At 36.8% G+C, this 19,445-nt stretch overlaps 1 protein-coding gene across 5 annotated transcripts in view; it reads right to left on the bottom strand.

Annotated features, from left to right (window-relative positions):
* SEC22A (SEC22 homolog A, vesicle trafficking protein) overlaps positions 1–19,315 on the bottom strand; it is a 37,739-nt gene extending 18,424 nt beyond the window's left edge. For 3 of the 5 annotated variants that reach the window (XM_071746649.1, XM_071746650.1, XM_071746646.1), the window contains exons 1-7: positions 18,850–18,990; positions 15,574–15,797; positions 13,192–13,395; positions 12,158–12,321; positions 10,751–10,945; positions 6,053–6,171; positions 3,310–3,375 (exon numbers count right to left, since the gene is read on the bottom strand). In XM_071746649.1, the coding sequence (XP_071602750.1) occupies positions 3,310–3,375; positions 6,053–6,171; positions 10,751–10,945; positions 12,158–12,321; positions 13,192–13,373 (726 nt within the window). In that variant the 5' untranslated portion in view covers positions 13,374–13,395; positions 15,574–15,797; positions 18,850–18,990. The other 2 variants (XM_071746647.1, XM_071746648.1) reach the window with 2 other exon arrangements.
* Positions 19,316–19,445: the final 130 nt, after the last annotated feature.

A 19,445-nucleotide genomic window follows, 5' to 3' on the forward strand; every position in this document is an offset into this window, starting at 1 on the left:
AGCCTTTGCTATGTTTCAAGGTAGATAACAACATCACTTGAGCTTACTCTGCATTCCAAATCTGTTCACAGTGGATATACAACCAGGCTCACACAAATATTTTAACAGCATTCATCATCAGATTATCTAAGTGCCATTTCTGTTCTCCTTGGGCATTTACCCTATTTATCAGAGTCAGAGAAGCTCTATTTCATTTTTTTTTGTTTTCCCTATTTCTCAAAAAAGGGCAAAACAAATGTACACTCACAACCAAACAATGCAATTTATTGAGGTTATTTTATTTTCTATTCAAAACTGAAAAAGTATGCATTTCCACTGTAGCTGTGGCTCAGGTAACAAAAACTACTTGTGATTGCTAAATATCTAAGTATCTTCAGAGATGCAAGTACTGACAGTATCTGTAAATTTGTATGTCCTTCCACCAAAGCAAAGTAAAACTAGAGATAAGTAATCTGCATGTTTCAGAATCTAGATGGGATTTCACTGAACCTGCTTGGTCATTTTGAGCAGAGCAAATGAAGCCTACTTGGGCTGGCAGCTTTATAAATCACATCTAGAAGAGCAATTAGTTGGTACTAGTATCTCAGGTAAGAATTCAGGTAATTTCCTGGTATTAGCATCTCCACTGACAACATAGGAGATGTAACTTCTTCTAAGATCAAAATAAAAACTCAGGATATGCTTCATCAACATTACTAATAAACCTGAAGGTTGAAAAAACAAAAGTGCTATTTAAAAATGTCACTGCAACAGGATGTTGAATGACTACCAATTTCATTGAAGATCTTGTTTAAATTAATTCTGGGGCTTATTTTTTCATTAGTCTAGGTTTGAGATGCTGGAAGATCTGCTACTAACAAAGCAAAGCATCAGTAAAAAGGCCAAAACACTGTGGTTTTAACACCTTACTATAACAACTGCTGTTAAGAAATTCCTGAGGGTTTTTTTTCTGCTGAAGGGAAGTATTAACATAGCAACTACTAAACATGTTTTTATGTAGAAGGCTCCTCTGCTACTTCAGAGGATAATTTTTATTTTTTTTTTTGAGGACATTGCACTTTGGCAACAACTAATACCATTGTTACTTTTTGTATGCTTTCTTCTTCAGAAGAGACTAGATCCCATGAAGGAACACTAAACATCAGCTCCAGATAAACTGAGACAGGCATTTCTTGACTTCTTGACTCCTAATCCTGCCCTCTGAGCATTTTAGCATTGCTATTTAGTCAGTGTTGCAATACTCAGCTACAATTTTATAAGTAAACTAGGCCATAAAATAGAAAGAAAGTAACTTCAGAATATGCTTGAAAAGGGCACTCTCAAGTTCAAAAAAACTCATCCCAAATGTAAAACAGCTTAAGCAATTAAAAATCATAGTTCATATTTTAATGCTGCTAAGAAAGTGCCGTAAGGCTTTAATTTTATTTTGGTACAAAAATGATCCTAAACACTGGTTTTGGAGAGTACATGGTAGATGCTGATGGGCCATTCCCCCACAATACCAGAAAAACTGTTACTTTTCTCTTTAAACACTCTAAAAAATATCCAGATTACATATTGTATGTGAAAATGTAAAGGGAACACTATTATTATTCCAGTTTGATACACAGAAATATATGCCTCCAGCCTTAAATGATGACTCAATACATCCCATGTAACCATAGAATACTTCAAAAAGCAGCAGAGGATTTTCTTCATGCTGTCTGCTCTCACTTGCACTCTTGGTATCTAGAGCTAGACTCTGAAAGTGCTTAATCTGGTCCAAAGAGCTTCATTTCAATGCAAAAAGAGCTAACATAGAAACTCATCAATTTATCTGTTTATTGGCTCCTAATGCTCATGACCAAGCTACATTCTTCATCATAGTACACTGCGTTTTACTGAGCCCAAAACACTCTGTTCCATTGAAGTCCCATGTTTTGCCTGCACACCTGGTTTACAAATATTTTTTTGGAAACTAGAAACATACTGCTATGTTGTTATTAACTGAAGAAGAAGATACAATGGTAGATGTGGGTGAATGACAATGAAATGTGCTGTCATGTAACATAGGGAATTAATCAGCCAAATTCCTAAGTGGGAAAAAGAGTATCAGAAAATGTCATATAACTGCCAGCCCTCTTTAGTTCTGAAAAATGACCACTTATGTATCATACAAATCACACTACAAGGAGCAGAATAAAGAGGCCTGACAGGTGTATTTTGAATATTAAGAAAAAGACTACATTCAGGGCTGTATGGATTCTTTAGAATAGACCTATTCAAGTTAGGCAGTGGGAGAAAAACAGATGTCCTTATGTCTCAACACACAGACAAGAACACTTAATAAAAAATACAGTTTCTAATTTGACAGAGGAGGGATGAACGTATTTTTCACAAAAAAAAAAAAAAAAAAGAGGAATTCCACCTTACCTGATACAGAACAGATTGTAGGCATTGCAAATTAACACCAATCTAACAAATTATTTAAGGCAGAAGCTGATGAAAAGTCAACAAGTGGCAAAGGACACAAGTTGCACTGTGACATTTTACTAGAGATATAGAGAGCAGAGATTACAGGGAACCTGGACAAAATGCTGACTGACAGAAAGGATGATGTAAAAGGAAAATCCTGAGACATAATTTTTTTTTTTACAGTCTGACACTGCACTGAACATTGACACAAAGAGACAAGTAAAAACTGAATACTCCACTCCACATGCAGATTAAGCCAAAAGAATTGTAATAATAGCAATTGAGTGTGACAGACATTAGAGTCACAGCTAAACATAACAGCAGTGTCACTGAATGGGCACCAGAACACCTTGCTACAAATTATATAGGAAAGTCAAATTCAGATGCAGAAATGGAAAACCTACAGACCTGAAATGCTATGTGAAACACAAGACAGAAGAAGAAAAACATGGTGGAAAGCAGATGAAAGTGGGGTTTCTTGCCCAGATATTACTATATTTACTTCAATCTTCCCAAAGAAGGAGTAAGACAGATGTTTAAATTTACCTGAACTATGAAACCGTTACTGTAAGTTAATTACAAAGCCTCCATGTAGCTTTAGAAATTTTAAGTTCCAGACAGAAAAGCCAACCAAATTTCTTAATCAATTAACTGGAGAAAAATGCCAGCAAACAGCAATTTCTATCAATCCTCTGTAAGATCATTTACAATTAATGAAATAGAACAGAACAGAAATTATTTTCCTAATTGCTCTGTTCAAGTATCTGTGACATTTAAGAAAACATGATGACATTTATGCATGGCTGAGTTACATTTCTAAACTCTACTGAGTTATGTAGAAGCCAAAGAACACACCTGGTACAAGCAAGCTGCTGTTCCAAGAAAAAATGCAATAACATAGCTGAAATCTTCACCTTCATTCTGTTAAAATAAAACAAAAAGGCATGTTTTACACTGTTTCAGGGAAATACCAGATACTTACAGTATGAAAATTATTCATCATTGTATGTTAAAACATTATCACATAAAGATTTAAAATAATTCCTACACTATGCTAAACTAAAGGAGTTAGCACTACTCATTGCCTACTTTTATGTCTGAAGTATCCACAGTGATCTGGACTCTGACCAAAATGTTAAACAATTAATGCTGAGTTATTCAAAAAGGCTTAAAGTCAGTCTAGTTCTAACACTGGACACTTATCTTCTCCCGATTCCTTTGAACATTTAAGTCTAAATACTGGTAACTACCTTTAATATTAACTTCTTAGATTAGTGCCCTCCTCCAGCTTCACAAAACAGAAACAAGATACAGAAGACACCAAATGGCCACCAGGGTGTGGTAAAATTCTACACAGAGAATCCCACCAGCAGCTCTGCACTCACTGCTGGTGAGCACAAACAAAAAGCACATGAATTTACCAGAGAGAGAGTACTGGAAAATTAATTTTTTGTTCACCAAAACATGGGAAAAATTACTTGAAGTGATAGATCTTTTCACTGTGTGTTTGAAAAACAAAAAAGTTCTTTCAAACTTATTCAAATGGGTAATAGCTTCTGTAGAGCTGAGCAGAATCATTTATATGCTCAGTCATTTAACTGCATTCCCAACAAACATCTGCAACGATCAGAAACTTTCCCACAAACACAATGAGTACTCATGCATCTGTTTCTCCTTGAAAGCACATTTCAGTTTGAGAAGGTGGTGGTCCATTCAGAACCACAACTTTTTTCTGGTCAGAGCACATTTAGCTTGAAGCATCTGCAGGTACAGTACTGGCTGAAGTTTGTCTGCACACAGAATTTACCTACACAATGCATTATGCTCCTAAACCATAGGTAAATCTTTGCCTATGTCTGGATTGTAACAGAGTTTTGCAAACACTTGAATAAAAATACTGAATATAGAGGAAAAACTAATTCAGAGACAAGCTTTTGAACGACTTCTCAGAAGTAGGTCCATTAATCAAGTTATTATTATAAATTTAGAACATGTGACATTATTATAACATAATGTGATATAACATTTTATCACATTGTGACTATGACCCTAAACCTTGTGGATTTTTCTATAATAAAGTAAATTAAGAGAAACTTTAATGGATTTTTAGTATGTCTCATTTGTCAGAAATGAAAAAATATCTCCCATCTGTACTGCCATTTACTACCTCTAGATGCAATAATTTATAAAATAAAATTAATTGGCTGCCCTATCATCAATTAAAATCATCTCACATTGGCATTCCTTTTTTTAAAAATCAGCTGCAGAAAGGTAACAAAGCAAGTTCTAGAAGCATTACACTAAGTGGTAGAAATCTGTTCAGTATTATGCATACTACAGTGTACTTTAAAATCATTCCTATAATTAAACAGTGTTGTGCATAAGAGAAAAATCTAATTAGGGATAAAGTAGAGACGTATGTTCACTATTTCATCCTTGTTTTTTCTTTAAAAAACAACTCAGAAACAACACAAAAGAAGGACGTAGCATGCAGAAGTCTCATTAACCCTGCTCATCTATTCTTCAGGAAATGTTGAGACATGAAAAATTACTGCTTTATTAAAGCTTTAGATATATCAATAATTAGGTAAGACAACTGTAATACCTGTCATTTTCTTTACCTTCCTTCACGAAAAAATCCATTGCAGTTATCAAGTCCAGATATATGTTTGAATAAAAATATTCTCTATTATCCAAGCAGGATATTCCCATCTTCTTTCAGAAAAGTTCTTTCAGGGTTTTTAGTTTCTACCTCCACCACCACAATAGCAGTGCCATTTAATGTTAAGTAAATCTTTTATTTTTCTGGTAATACACATGAACTTTCCAAGCACTACCAGAATATTCATTGGAATTGCTTGAAATCATTATTCACTGTTATTTTCATTGTAGCAATGAGAATACAACTAGCAGATGAAATTGAACACAAAGAAACTGAAAGGCTTTAGGGAGGGTCAGAGCAGAGAGTTCACACAAACCAGCAGATGTTGATTAGGTTGTTTGGTGAGGGGGATGTTGTTTTGAGGGCAGGAGGGTTCAGAAGAAATCACTTGATAGTTTCCCTTATACTGACCTTCTTAGCACACAGAGAAGTAAGCATCCTACTTAAGGTTTATTAAGAACAAATTGACAAAAACTAAAAAAAGGTTTCTAAGAAACAATTTTACAAAACCTGCTTGAAGATGTGTACTCAGTGAACCTTTCAAAAAAAATGGCCAGATTGTCAACACTGTTCATAATTTTTCTCGAGTGCTTTTAAATAACATCTATTAAAATTAAATGTCTCATATCCTGGCATAAATTTAGAAAACAGAACATTATGTTCACATACTCACTGCTACCAAGGTACGTAGTGAAGGAGTTGGCCACCCACCTTCTACTGCTTTTGAAACTCAAGCCTCAACCAATGATGAATGAGACTCAAAAAGTACAGAAAGATCACAACCAATACAGGTTTCCTAAATTGACTTCTGACCTCACAAACAATACTTATGAAAATTAAACTGGCAAGACTTAGTTCATATAGCAAGCATCTTCTAAGGTGCTATTATGATTGCTTTGATGCATAACTCCCAAATTCAATAAACACATACAGTACCTGGAGAAGACTTTCTATGGCATGAAAGCCTCGAATTAAATTCAAAGCCCCACACAGCAGACTAAGTACAAATGAGACAATCCCTGGGAGAGTCACAGGTTCCAGACGCTGATGAGGAGCTGAATAAGAAAAGAAATATAAAAATCAAAAAATATATCAGAGGTCAAAGCAATGTCTTTAGAAATCTAGTGAAATAGTAATCTCATTTTTCAGTAGCTCGAGAAGAGATCACTGAAGCAAACCACAAAATGTCAATCTTTTTTTCTGAAGAGAAGGAACATTCTGAATATTTCAACACAAGGTTTAACAAAAAGTATATTTTCCTTCAATTCTCATATATAATTGTCTTATTATACTTAGTCTTTAACCCAATACATTCAGTTTATTCAGTACAATACTGAAAGTTGCTCAAACATGCCAGGACATCCATGGCAAATTATATATTTGCTAGTGAAATTCATCTACAATTGGTAGCCAGCTAGTAAGTCACCACCACTTAAGAGCTCCTCTCATTACCTCCACTCTTCTTTAACATTAATGCATTAGCAGAGCCACTGAGACTGACTTGGCTTGTTCACTGAACAGAACTCTGAGGCAAAGCTATTACAGTCCCCTACCTTAAAAAAATACAGCCAGTGAGTGCTATCAAAAACACAAATATAAAGGCAGCTCAGAAACTAAGCTACTGTCTATATTGAAACCTTATACAAACCTTCCAGATACTGCTTAGAAAAGACATTCAAATGAAAACACTCTTTCCATGCACACCCACTATTTTGGGCTTCACCAGGGTCACAGGCACATGAAAGTTGTATATGTTCCTTCTTAGCATCCCTTTCCATAATTAATAACAGAAAGCAAGTATGAAAAAACAACGGAAAACTCTTAACAGTCTAGGCAACACCAGGAAAACAACAGAAGTACTGAGCCATACTTAAATCATTCTGTTCAAATCAGTGAAGTGTAAAAGCTATGAACAATATGGTTAATGAACTGTAACATTAATAGAGAGAAGGGTGTCAGTCCCAGTTGTTTGCATTACACAGATCCAGGAAGAAGGCTTTCCAAACAATTAATGAGGTTACAGAACCTAAAGGAAAAGCTGACAAAAGCTATTTCACATTGATAAGCAGACAGGGCTGTCTAATTACGAGTGTGCTATACTTAAAACACAAAATTAGTTCAGGTAGAACATTTGTGCTGATTTTATTAGTGTAATTAGGGTTGGTTTGTTTGTTTGTTTGTCACAGGAAAGCATAGCCCATGTTAACTTTCAGAGCTTACTGCATTTCCAACCACAGTGCACATTAGAGGAATACTACCAGCAATCACTCAGTTAATATCAAATTATTCTCTTTTAGTGATTCCCCATGGTTGGTTAGGTTTGGTTTTTTTAAACCACCTCATCTAGACAGCAGCAAGTCTGAAGGTATATGTGACAGCTTTTAGGCAAAAGTCATTGCATTTCATTAACTGGTGGATAAATTTAGTTCAGAGCTCTCCATTGCACAGCTCTCCAGAAAATACCATTTCCCTCATATATCAGGGTAACTAAAATATCATGTGTTAAAACAGTATTTAAAACACCTTTTTGAGAACCATGGGATAAAAAGCAGAGAGTCCCTTCAACTAAATCAAGATAGCCTATGAAGGACCATAAAATAGTAACTTTTCACTTTTACTAAAATATGAAAATAAATCCCAAAACTTTAAAGGACACTGCATAATGCTACTGATGTCATCAAACTCCTCAGGGCTTAATAAATTTTAGTGTCACAAAGCAATAAGAGATGTTTAAATAAATTTTAAAATTTTAAAAATAAAATAAATAAATAAATAAATAAATAAAAAAGAAAGAAAAAATGTATGAGGAGTATAAGAGAAGGCAGGGTAAAGGACAGCTGACATTGAATAAGTATATCCATAAATCTTAGAGAGCTGATAATTGCTACATCAGAAACTCTCCAACACAAGCCAAGGATGAAATAGAGTAAAAATATTGAACTAAAATCCTGAAATGTAAATATTAAAAAAACCCCAGGAAATCTGCACATTAGAAACGGCACTACTTATAATTTTAAAGGTAAATATAGAAAAAAAAACTAGTACACCATCACACAAAAATTAACTTTGAGAACCACTTCTTATTGAAAAAAAGTTCAGAAAACAGTAAATTTATCTTAATCAAATAAATAGCTAAAGCATCACCCATCAGCATGCTGTCACTGTATTTCTAATGCCTGTCAACACCTAAATTCATTGCTAAAGCAAAATTCTATCCCTAACCTGCACACTTTCTGCTTCTCAGGCACTAATAATTACCCTTGTTTCTCATTACACAGCAACAACTTTTCTAAAGGAAAAGGGCTGCAACTTTCAATTGATGCAAGAGGTCTAGACACTACACCTTGGACACACGTCCAATTACAAGTATCAGCAAGTAACAGACAATGCCTCATCAGCCCAGCCAAAATTAACACATCAAATTCTGCTAATCTATGTAATAAAACAAGACTTGCATCTACCTAATTTCCTACCTCTGCATGCTCTCCAACTTGATTTAGCATGCTTAATTCACTTATAGCAAGTCATATTTTTTACAGGACAGCATATGCAGGAAATTATGCTGAGCAAACCATATCTTTTTGTGAGAATTTGTCCTTGGAGCAAAGGAGAAACTTTGAAGTCGAGCCAGCTGAGTGGGTAGCAAACCTCCAAAGTTCTTTTCAAGGGCAGAGAGAAGCAATGAATCCAAAGAATGGCAGAACTATTAGCAGACATGCTAGAAGACACTGTTACTCAATAGCATCTAAAATTTGAAGAGCTGAAGAAGGAGCAAAATGCAAACCTCTCATTATGTACAGCTCTTTGATGGTGAGCTTCTACAGCAGCTCAAGGAAGGAAGTGGATAACTGAACAGACAGATCTATGGAATTCAGAGGAAGAAGAAAGTTAAAAGTAACTGAAAGTGGAAAAAAAGTAACAGTCAAGACAGAATGAAATGATGATGACAGAATGAAGAGTACAACAGAAGTGCTTCCATAAGACAAGTTGTAGACTTGTAGGTGAAAAAACTTTGCAAGATCCTTTGCCAATTATTGTTTAATTTTACTTTACAGTAAAAAAGGAAGTGGTTTTTATGCATTTTAATAATATGATCTTACAACACTTTTACTCAGAAAAGTGACAAAAACTGCACTTTCCACTACACAGATAACTTTAGAAATACAACTAATTTTGGCAAATGCAACCAATTTTGACAGAGGCAGAATTCTCTCACACTAACTTTTATTTTTTTTTTCTAGCTGTAGATAGTTTGAATATAGAAAATTTTCAGAGTTAACTAGTTGCCACCATAACCTTCTATACAAGAAAAAATTATGCTACAACACTAAAATTATCAACAATAAAAGAATGAAAATCAGTCAAAAAACAATATCACAGCATTACATACCTTTACAAACAGTATGCACAAAAAAAGTAGCAGTAGATTATTCAAGTTATGTATGATGCTTCTTATTTTATTGTTACTATTTCCCTCATCTAACAAATCTAAACATCTTCACATACTTCCTTTACTAATTTTCCAGAATCTCTCTCAACTCTTAAACTGCAGCTACTGAGATGGTAACTTATTTATACATTGTCTCATAACATCTAAAACTCTTGGGATCTTCAACTAAATAAACAGCATCATAGAACTTAGTTCTTCATTTTCAATAGAAAGTAGTTTTCAGTCTTCTAATGGAAACTTCACAACTAAGGTAAGGTAATTATAATACACTGGCAAAGACACCTTATTAATATATTTTCAAAAATCCAATTAAAAAAAGGGGGGGGGAGATAGTAAACAATTAAAATCAACCCTTGTTTCTTGTCTATTTATGATTTTGTTTCACTAAACTTGAAAACTGAAATCAGATTATGTCAGTTTCATATGTGGATTCCATGTATTAGTGAAAGGATTTGGCAAGTTCTAAGCTTTCTGTCCTGCTGGGAAACATCTAAAGGTGGGCATCAAACTGATCCATGGCATGCACTTAATAGCACAAACCTTTAGCTCAGTTCATCATACAATTCCATGCTTGCCTCTTACATGACACTAATTAAAGTTTTAAGTTATAATTACTATTTCAATGAGTGTGGCAAGTATATACAAAATTGCTATTATTGATATTGTACACAAGGCACTTATTGTAGAGAGCACAGCTTTTAGCCAAGACAGTTCTTTGGATTCTCACTGTCACAGATGCTTCCTAAAGCAATGCTTCTCCCTCCAGCTGCTCTAACTCATGACACAGTGCCCTTAATTTATGTCAACACTGGGTCTTACTGGGCAAAAATAATAAAAATCTTCATACATTTTGAAAGATCAAGAAAAGAAAGAAGAACATCTTAAGTGCTCATCTTAGTTTGCCTTTTTTCATTAAGTCTTTTTTTTTTTTTTTTTCCCCTTTAACAAAGCAGTCCACAGAATAGACCCATTTTTCTCTCCAAGTGTCTTGGGATGATACTTTGAGCAGAGGACAAAACATCTAAGCTAAAGCACACAAAAGGTCATGGCAACTTTACACTTTAAGAGCATCAGGGTGAAAAAAGCTTTTTTTAAAGGAAAAAAAAAATAACAAAAGAAACACTCATTCTACTACCCTGTCACTGTCTCACTTAAGGATCCAAAACCAGAAGTCTGCAACTTACCTGCAGATATCTTACCAGTACCCTTATATTCTGTCACAGATAAATGTGCAAATCCATTGGTTGACCCAAGTTCTGACACAGAAATTTGATAAGGTGGTCTCAGTTTGATTTCTGTCTGCATGTCAGCAAGATTCATTTTTGTTGACAAAGAACGTGTGTTGTTGTACCTCTGTTTGGTCCTCTGAATGAAATTATCTGTTTGAAAATTAAAATAAAAAGGTATATCTTTATGGACTTTTGATAACTAAATAATCCAAGACCACGCAACTTAATCTACTAAATACTTAACAAATTCAAATACATTGTTTGAAATGTTTGCATTTACCTTGTAATTTCTAATACTATTTCTGTTTTGTAACAAATATATCATAGGCTATTTAATTCTGCAGTAAAAAAAATAATCTCTGGAAATGTAAATATGTAATAACTACGGATAAATTAATGACTTTTCAGTAATGCAATGGACATTACAATGCATTATTGTTGCTTTTCCATTACTATAGTAAATACCCTTATGAAAAAAACCAGCTTCCTCATTCAAGTATAAACATACTTGAGTATAAAAAATATGTCTGCAAAATACGCAGGCCAAGAATACTAATACCACCTAATACAGATATAGACTGTTAGAGCAACAGCTGGGAAAAGCACACAAAAAACAGTGTTCATAAATATCTTCATAAAGAAGACAACAACCTTACACAAAAATTTATAAAAATGGACTGACTAAATTATAGACAGGAATTAACCAACTGGAATATTTTCCCCCATATTTCTAAAACTGCAGGTCTTTTGCTCTAACACTTTTTGTAAGACTATTTAAAATAAGTACCTAACACACATTAAAGTGACAGATGTTAATGGAATCCAGAACAGATGTTATCTGGTATATATGAGATTAGTTGTATTTGGAGCTTCCATGACAGAAGATTAAAGGCTTCACTATACCATAAAACAAATAAAATTCCCTCCCTTTCATGTATTGAACAAAAATTACAGTACAGCTAGGAGCAAACATGAAACTGCAATCTTTTACTTGAGAAATTTATGACTCAATGCCTTTGGAGGTTAAGTACTTCAACAGGTATAAAGTCAAGCAACTCCTAGTATTATTAACTAGAAGATGAACTCCAGACATGGACAAACAAGGCTTAACCTAAAACCTACATAAATGAACAGAAAGATTATAAACAAGTTTGGGTAAAACTCCAGCAGCCTGATTTAATGCCCACAGGCATATTTCCTTATTGATACCAACAGGAGTTGAATCAGATTCTAAATCCACCTGAAAAATATCTATAACCTGCCCTGGACATTTTTATTTCATGTGCATTAAGTTGCACATCTACTTAAACACTCATTTGCCTTGGTGTAAGAATGCAGAAAAAATAAAAGTCAGGTCCTTACCAAACTCTATAAAGCAGTATGGTCTGACAGCAGTATTTGTCTTCATCATATTGTAAGTAGTGATGAATTCTTTCTGAAGCTCATCCAGGAAGCAGAAAGCCAGAACATTGGGATAATTCTCAGTGCATAACATCATATAGCTGACTCCCAGAGAACTGATAAAGCTACAATTAAGACAACAAATTCCAAATTTCAAATTTAAATCCAGGTAATTCACTGCTTCACTAGTCTGATCTCATTTGCTATACTCAGAAATGCTAAGACTGCTCTGGGGTAACAAAGGATTAATTCTCACTGAAAAGCCCAACGATATTCACCTCACTGCACTATCACATGAGAAGCTGTGTTACACATCTGTTACGTATATATGTAAGATGTGTGTGTGCATGCATATGTTCACACCATGACATACATGGAATATGGAATAACAAAGAATAATTCTGGGATATAGAAACATAGCAGGCTTGTCCCATAATAGCTTTCCATTCACCTCAAATGTTGAATATGTGCTCTGGTGAATCCCAAAAATATAAAAAGCTTATCTTCAGAGTTGGGGGGAGGGTGTCAGTTGGTTCTTTTTAAACTATGTGAGGGGAAAAAAACCTGCTACATAGAAAAAGGGATTTGACATTCTCCAAAGATAGCTGCAAGGATGACAAAAGATGGCAAATATGAAATTAGAAAGGGACAGTTTTCAATATACATACAGCTTGTCGCATTTAGGTCCTTCTCTAAGTAGAGATCACACTTCTGCAATGTAGTAGATAATTTACACCACTAAGATATAAGTTATTTTTACTAAGCCTCACATCTTATTCTAAGTTTCTTTTAAGCTGATGAGTTTGCACACCAACTACAGCTGAGGTTTAAAAAAAAAAAAAATTAAAAAATTTTAAAAAAATTAAAAAAAAAAAATACTGACTGAAAAAAATTAGTCCATGTTGGCCCTAACCCTTAGTGCTGCAAACTCACATACACTTTTTTAATTTGTGTAGACTAAAAAGATTTTAAAAAGTAATATTAGTTGAACTTACTTTATATTATACTGCCCAGTTTTCAGAGTACATCTATCAGGAAGCTGAGAAAGTTTCTTTGAGAGCATTTTAAAGTATTTTCTACATTCTTGCATTCCTGTGCTCTGATCATAATCAGTAGATGCAGATAGTGGGAGTCCATCCCTCACACGGACCACAGAGGCAGACAAAATCATAGACATTGCCAAAAGAGTTAACAACAACCTAAAACAAAACACAAATCAGGAGGAATTGGATTTAAGGTAAAAGCAAAAGCAATGGAATCAGCTGTGATTAACCAAACTTCCCACGCTAGATACTGGACTCAGGCTTCAAATGGAGCACAGGGAGGACTTTCAACTGTAACTCAGAGTCCTAACTGAGACCTATTGCTCGACATGAATCACATTGTAGCTGCACATCTAATGTCATGGGGTTTAACCTCAGCTGCCATAAATCCTTGCCTAGAGATACCTGTGGAAACTGAAACACTATCACTTAGCCTTAGCACTCCTGTAGCACTTTCACCCTAAAAGCTGTATTATTTTTTAATGAGATGATTATAATCTAAACAAACAAGAACAATAGCTGGAGAGGAAAAATGTGTACTGTAAAGATCTGCCAAATGGAAAAGAGATCCAGGTCTTGATCAAGCAATAATAATGTGTTTTCATGAGACTGTGGTACTGAGTACATTCTTAAGTAGCCTAACAAACAGAGACTTACACAACTTACATGCTGTCACATTGGAAATGAAGGAATCAGAACAGCAAGAAATGTAAAACACCTCTCAAAATTCACAACAGAATTGTTTAAACATGAAATTAGGTTTTTCTTATCCAGGTCTCCATTTTCTTTAAATCTGCAAAATGTGTCTATCAGTATTACACAAATACCAAGCAGGCTGAAACCCCTCATGCAAAACCTACATGCTTTTACTGTACTTAATTTTCAAAGCATAATAATTAAAGCTTCACGGAATACAGTCACCTAAAAAGAAAATTCGTGTATTTAAACATTTCCTCATCAAAATGAGGAAACTTACAGAAGGCAGTTAAAAGTACAAAGTCTTCAGACAGTCTTTGAGACTGAAGACACGATTTTACAACCTTCAAGTTCTTCAAACCTTATGTTAAATCAAAACATCCGAAAGTTTGGCAAGACAAGCATTAAAAGAAGGATTACTGATCTGCTAAGTATCAGTACACAAGTTTGTCCCCTTGCAAGTGGGCGAACTGCTAGAATTTATATGATGCCAAAAGCAAACACTTCCTCAACTCTTCAACTGCTCTGCTGACTCCTACCATATACTACACCAATCACTTGAGAGATGATGAAAAAAATAGATTTTTGCCTCCCTCAGACGATGCTACTCAAGTTCCATACAGTCACTAACTGCAAAAGAAAACAGATTTCTGAATACAGGTGAAATATGCTTTTGTGTGCAATACTTACATGCTTACAGCACCTTTCAAACTGACATTAGGGGGGCTTTACAACCCCCAGCAACTGAAGAACTGTATTCTAAAAATCTAGGAATCCACATATTCCCAAGATAGCACTATCTCTTAAAAAAAGAGAGGAAATAGCTATTTTCCCCTGATCTCTCACCTCCAGTATTTCCCACTACCCAAGGGCTATATTATTCATCAGGATACTTACTGAATTATAATTAATATTCAGGATTTTAAGGGTTCTTAATCCTTAGAGAAAAAGTCATATAATAATGAAAACACTGAATATGTGGTGTAATTTTCAATTTTAAAAAATTCAGTTTCATCAGCAAACTTAATTGACTGCAATCTCAATTGGCTTTGAGATGCATCGCTTTAGCAAAAAAAATCCAAATTAATACTCTTCTGATTTTACTTGTATAGCATTCCAGATCTCCTTCAAACTCACAGCAGCAGCAGAAGCCACTGTTGCCTGCTGTCTGCTGAATTCCTGTGGGCTTCTAGCAGGTACACTTGTTATTTCAGCACTTTGCTACAGAATTCCCTAATGTACAAAGTGCATTGATCAGCTGGACAAAAAACAGAAAACAAAACAGCTTTAGGACTTACTCTAAATTAGCTTGCTAGAGTGAATCCTCCTGGAAATTAAACCTGTAGTTCTAGAAACTTTTACCTATCTCTATTTGAGTTCATGCATGAGTTCCCAGCAGAACAATTCAAATGGAATGCACATAGCACCTGTTAACTATGCTGATACCCACATAACCATGGCAGCAGCTCAAAAGCATGATAAAAACCCAGAGGAGCTTTACATTGTAATGGTTTTCCAACAATAACCACCACTACAACTTGGAATTCAATCTTGAAAGGGACTTCCAGGAGCTGTATCAATATAAACATAAGAAGAATGATGTGATAACAAAGTTTAAAATTCCCCTTGTTAACTTACTTGCACAAAATGCAATTTCATGGATCTGCATTTCCTCTGATGAAGCAAGTAACTTAATTAGCACCTAATGGGAAGAAAGGAACACAGCTCCATGTCCTGTTCTAGGAAAAGGTTGCGAATAGGACAGCACTGCAGGAGAATCCTCTAGGCAGCTCACAGAAGGAAAAATTTTATTCTGCTTGCTTTTCAATTGATCTTGATGGTTAAAGTTCATGTTGAGCTATCTGATGAGAAAAGAACAAACAAGAAAAGTTAACAAATGGATTTACAGGCTAACAATATTCATCAGCTCTTTTTGAGAGGGCATGCTTATCTGAAAGGCCTGAACACACCCTGAGGCAATTACTGGTGAGGTAATAAAACAAAAAGAAAATTAGAATAATAGAAACACTAATCTGTTTATGTGTTCTTTAAGTGAAGTTGAAGTGAAGTGAAGTCCCATCACTTCAGCCATATAAACTGGAAAAATATGTATTCATCTGCACAGTACATGACTAACACAGTGTAACATAACCATTAATGCTGAATCCCTTCATTTATCTCATACAATAAGTTTAATCAATCTATAATTGCCTCTGATAAGAAACCTGATCACTTCAGGAACAGAACACAACACAACCATAGCTGTTATTTCCAAAGCATTAAAATTTTCAATATTCAATCTAACAATTGTTGCTTTACTCCTACATGGTCTGGTGGGAGTCCCTGTGCCCATGGCAGGGGGTTGGAACATTGCATTCCAACCCAAACCACTCTGTGATTCTATGATGCTGCAACCAAGGACAAAGAATATAGAAGTCACTAACATCAGCAAGGACAACAGACAAAGCAAAGGATAAAGACCTCTTTAGAGATATTCTTTCAATTCTTATGTCTATTATATATGTAAATGTTTGCATAAACTAGAAAAAAGATGGTTGCTTTCTTCAAGACTCCTAGGTACATGTAGCAGAAACAGGCTCTCTAACACCAGCCTCCAATAAAACCTGCCAGTTCTCTTAATCTGCTATGAAATAACACAAGGTGAAAAACTGTGTTTTGATTTACAGTCTTAAGATCACCAGTCAGCCAGGTTTTGTTACCATCATCTGAAAAACCCATCCATGGGAAAAACCCATACGTGTCCAATGAAAACACGTATTTTTTTCCTCAGCTTCCTAACAGTGGAATCAGAAAGCTACCTAGAAAGTGAAGCTAATAAAATAAATCACTTTGGTTGAAAGACCACACAAATGTACAGTGATGTACAATACACATACTGCAACAAAACATTCAGCCTTTCTTGAAAATATATTAATATATAAGAAAAGCTTAGTAAATCATCAAAATGAAAGAGCTACTTTATTCAGGTCTCAAAACAATAAGTCTTTACAGAAGGAGCCAAGTGGCAAACTTCATATGGATTTACATACGTAGAGACCAAAGAAATAACATTAAAGATAGGGTAGTATTTATAGAATGATTTTTAAATGTCTTTTCTAAACATGTATTCCAAACTGCACAAAGTAATTCAGTATATCATTACATATTTCAGAGGTTTCCCTCCAAAAGTTTTGTACCTATCAAACACCTGAAGATGACAGAAGACTGCACTTCCACTATGACAGGTCTATAAATCCATTGCAGGCAGACCAAGAAGACTGGGTTCACTAACTTATTCTATGCCAGGACTGAAGAGATTCCAGTCACAGGATGCTGTCAATGCTAAAACATTCAGTGAGTTCAAGAGGAACGTGGAGAAGTTCATAGAAAAACTACAAGAGTTATTAAAAATAAAAGACTACCCTTTGCTCTGGTACATTCTGCCTCCCAAACGATGACCAACAAGGAGAGCCGGTCCAGCACCAGGGAAGCATCACTCCATGCTTGCAATATTCTTACATTTCCCTGTCTGCATCTGCTTTGCCCATCTTTATTGATTTCCCCATATGTGACATTTTACAGCCCTCCCTGCACAGGAGGGCTGGGAGGCCTCATGGAATAGGGGAACATGGAAAAAGCTGGCCACTGACAAAAGAGTCAACTGAAATACTCATCCCTCTGCTACTGCACTCTGCTTAAAGCTGTCAAAATTACCATACCTCTGTCAACCTCCACTGCTTTCACAAACAGGAGTTATCATATGGGGCTTTTGTTTTATTTCCTCCCATGAGGGGGAAATCTCACATGATGGAAATCAGAGCCTGTTTAACCATATTTATTTTTTTTTAAGACAGATTCAATTATCATCTTATTTATTCATGTGTTACGATGGTCCTTGATCCTGAGACAGCATCTAGAAAAGGCCTAGAAAGTGGTGTAAGTTTTGTAGCAAGTTGTTCTTTCAACTCATGACCTGAGAGTAGTTGGTTTATATCTATCTGACATCTTCTCATAACTTTGTTTACCAATGTTTGAAAGTGACCTGTATATATGTGTTGCTCAGGACACTTCAGTTTTTTAAAACAGTGCAGCTTCACAAAACCTGAAAGGTTCTACAGATATCAAGTGCAATGGCAATCCTATGCTCATGCACCTGCTGGCCTTCAGCACCAACTTAAGCCATTTCTTGCCAGAATGTCCAACTCTTATGATAACCCTTCATAAAAAATAAAGTTGGGAAGCTTTTGCAACTTTCACATCTGCCTTACAAAGAATGAAGATACAGTTTCTCTGCTTATTTAAAACGTACAAAAGAGTGTTGGACAATTTATTGCTCCCACTTTTGAGGGTTGTGACAGCTGCATTTTGGAGGCAGTCTTAATTTTTCCACTCTACAGCATGCTTCAGAAATCAGTATTACAAACTAAAGTGCTACAGAAGGACACAGCAAACAATGCCACTTTGATATCTCCAGGTATGATCAGACAAGGAAATAATCCAAAACCACTGGCCCATATAATCCTTCCCATAAAGCAGGAGAAAAACAGACCTTGGAAATGGAATCAAGGGGGAAGGGGAGGGAACAAGCTGGATCCCATAGTTTGAAAATCTGACCCTTCCATCTACCACCTACTGACATGGTGGCTTTGACAGGATCATTTACACTGTTTGCCACGGCAGCAGAGCAGGAAGAGGTAACGCAGTTACCAACTCGGACGGGTTCACACCGCGTCAGGATGCAAAGCTTCACGCAAAGACGCCGGTACCTACACGGTCAGCCAGGAGAGAGACCGACCCCCTGCTACGAGCGGCTTCTGCTACCAAGCGGCATTCACGAAGAGGCCCCGGCTGCCACTGCCGGCCCCGGCCCTGCCCGCTGCACCCCGCGCCAGCGGCCGCTGAACCCTCTCTCACCCCTTCTGATGAACAAACGCAGTCGCTCCGGTGGCTCTCCCGGCAGGGCGGCGGCCCGGAAGGCGGAGCAGCCGCTGACAAGTGACTCCGCTTGGCTTCGCAGACCCACGGGAGCCCGGCAGTACGCGGGGGCAGCCTTTCGCACCAGGCCCGGAGCCAAAAAAGAGGACGGCAGGCGGTAACCGAGCCTCCGGCCCGGGGAGAGCGGGCAGACGCAGGGCCCTGCGGCAGTAGCCCCGGCACCGTCCCCTTCCCGTCCCGTCCCGTCCCCTTCCCCCCTGTGACACCGTTAGGCCCCGGGCGCGCGCCGGGCGCGTCGCTTGGCAACGGCGCGGGGCGGGGCGCGAGCTCCCTCTCTCACCGGGGCGGAACGGCGGCGGCACCGGCGCGCGGCCACGGCGGCCGCCAGGCATTGTGGGTAATGTCCACGTCTGCCCCGCGCCCCCCCCCCGCCTCCGCCGGCGGGAGGGGGGAGGGAGGGCGCGCTCGTCACGTGATGCAAACGCGGAGACGCCATTGGTTCGCGGGAGGGTGGGCGGGGCTGCGGCGTCGCCATGGTGACAGGGCGGGGCCGGGCCTGCCCGCTGCGAGGCGGT

This window comes from Heliangelus exortis, chromosome 6, assembly GCF_036169615.1.
Source record: "Heliangelus exortis chromosome 6, bHelExo1.hap1, whole genome shotgun sequence".
Classification (NCBI taxonomy): Eukaryota; Metazoa; Chordata; class Aves; order Apodiformes; family Trochilidae; genus Heliangelus; species Heliangelus exortis.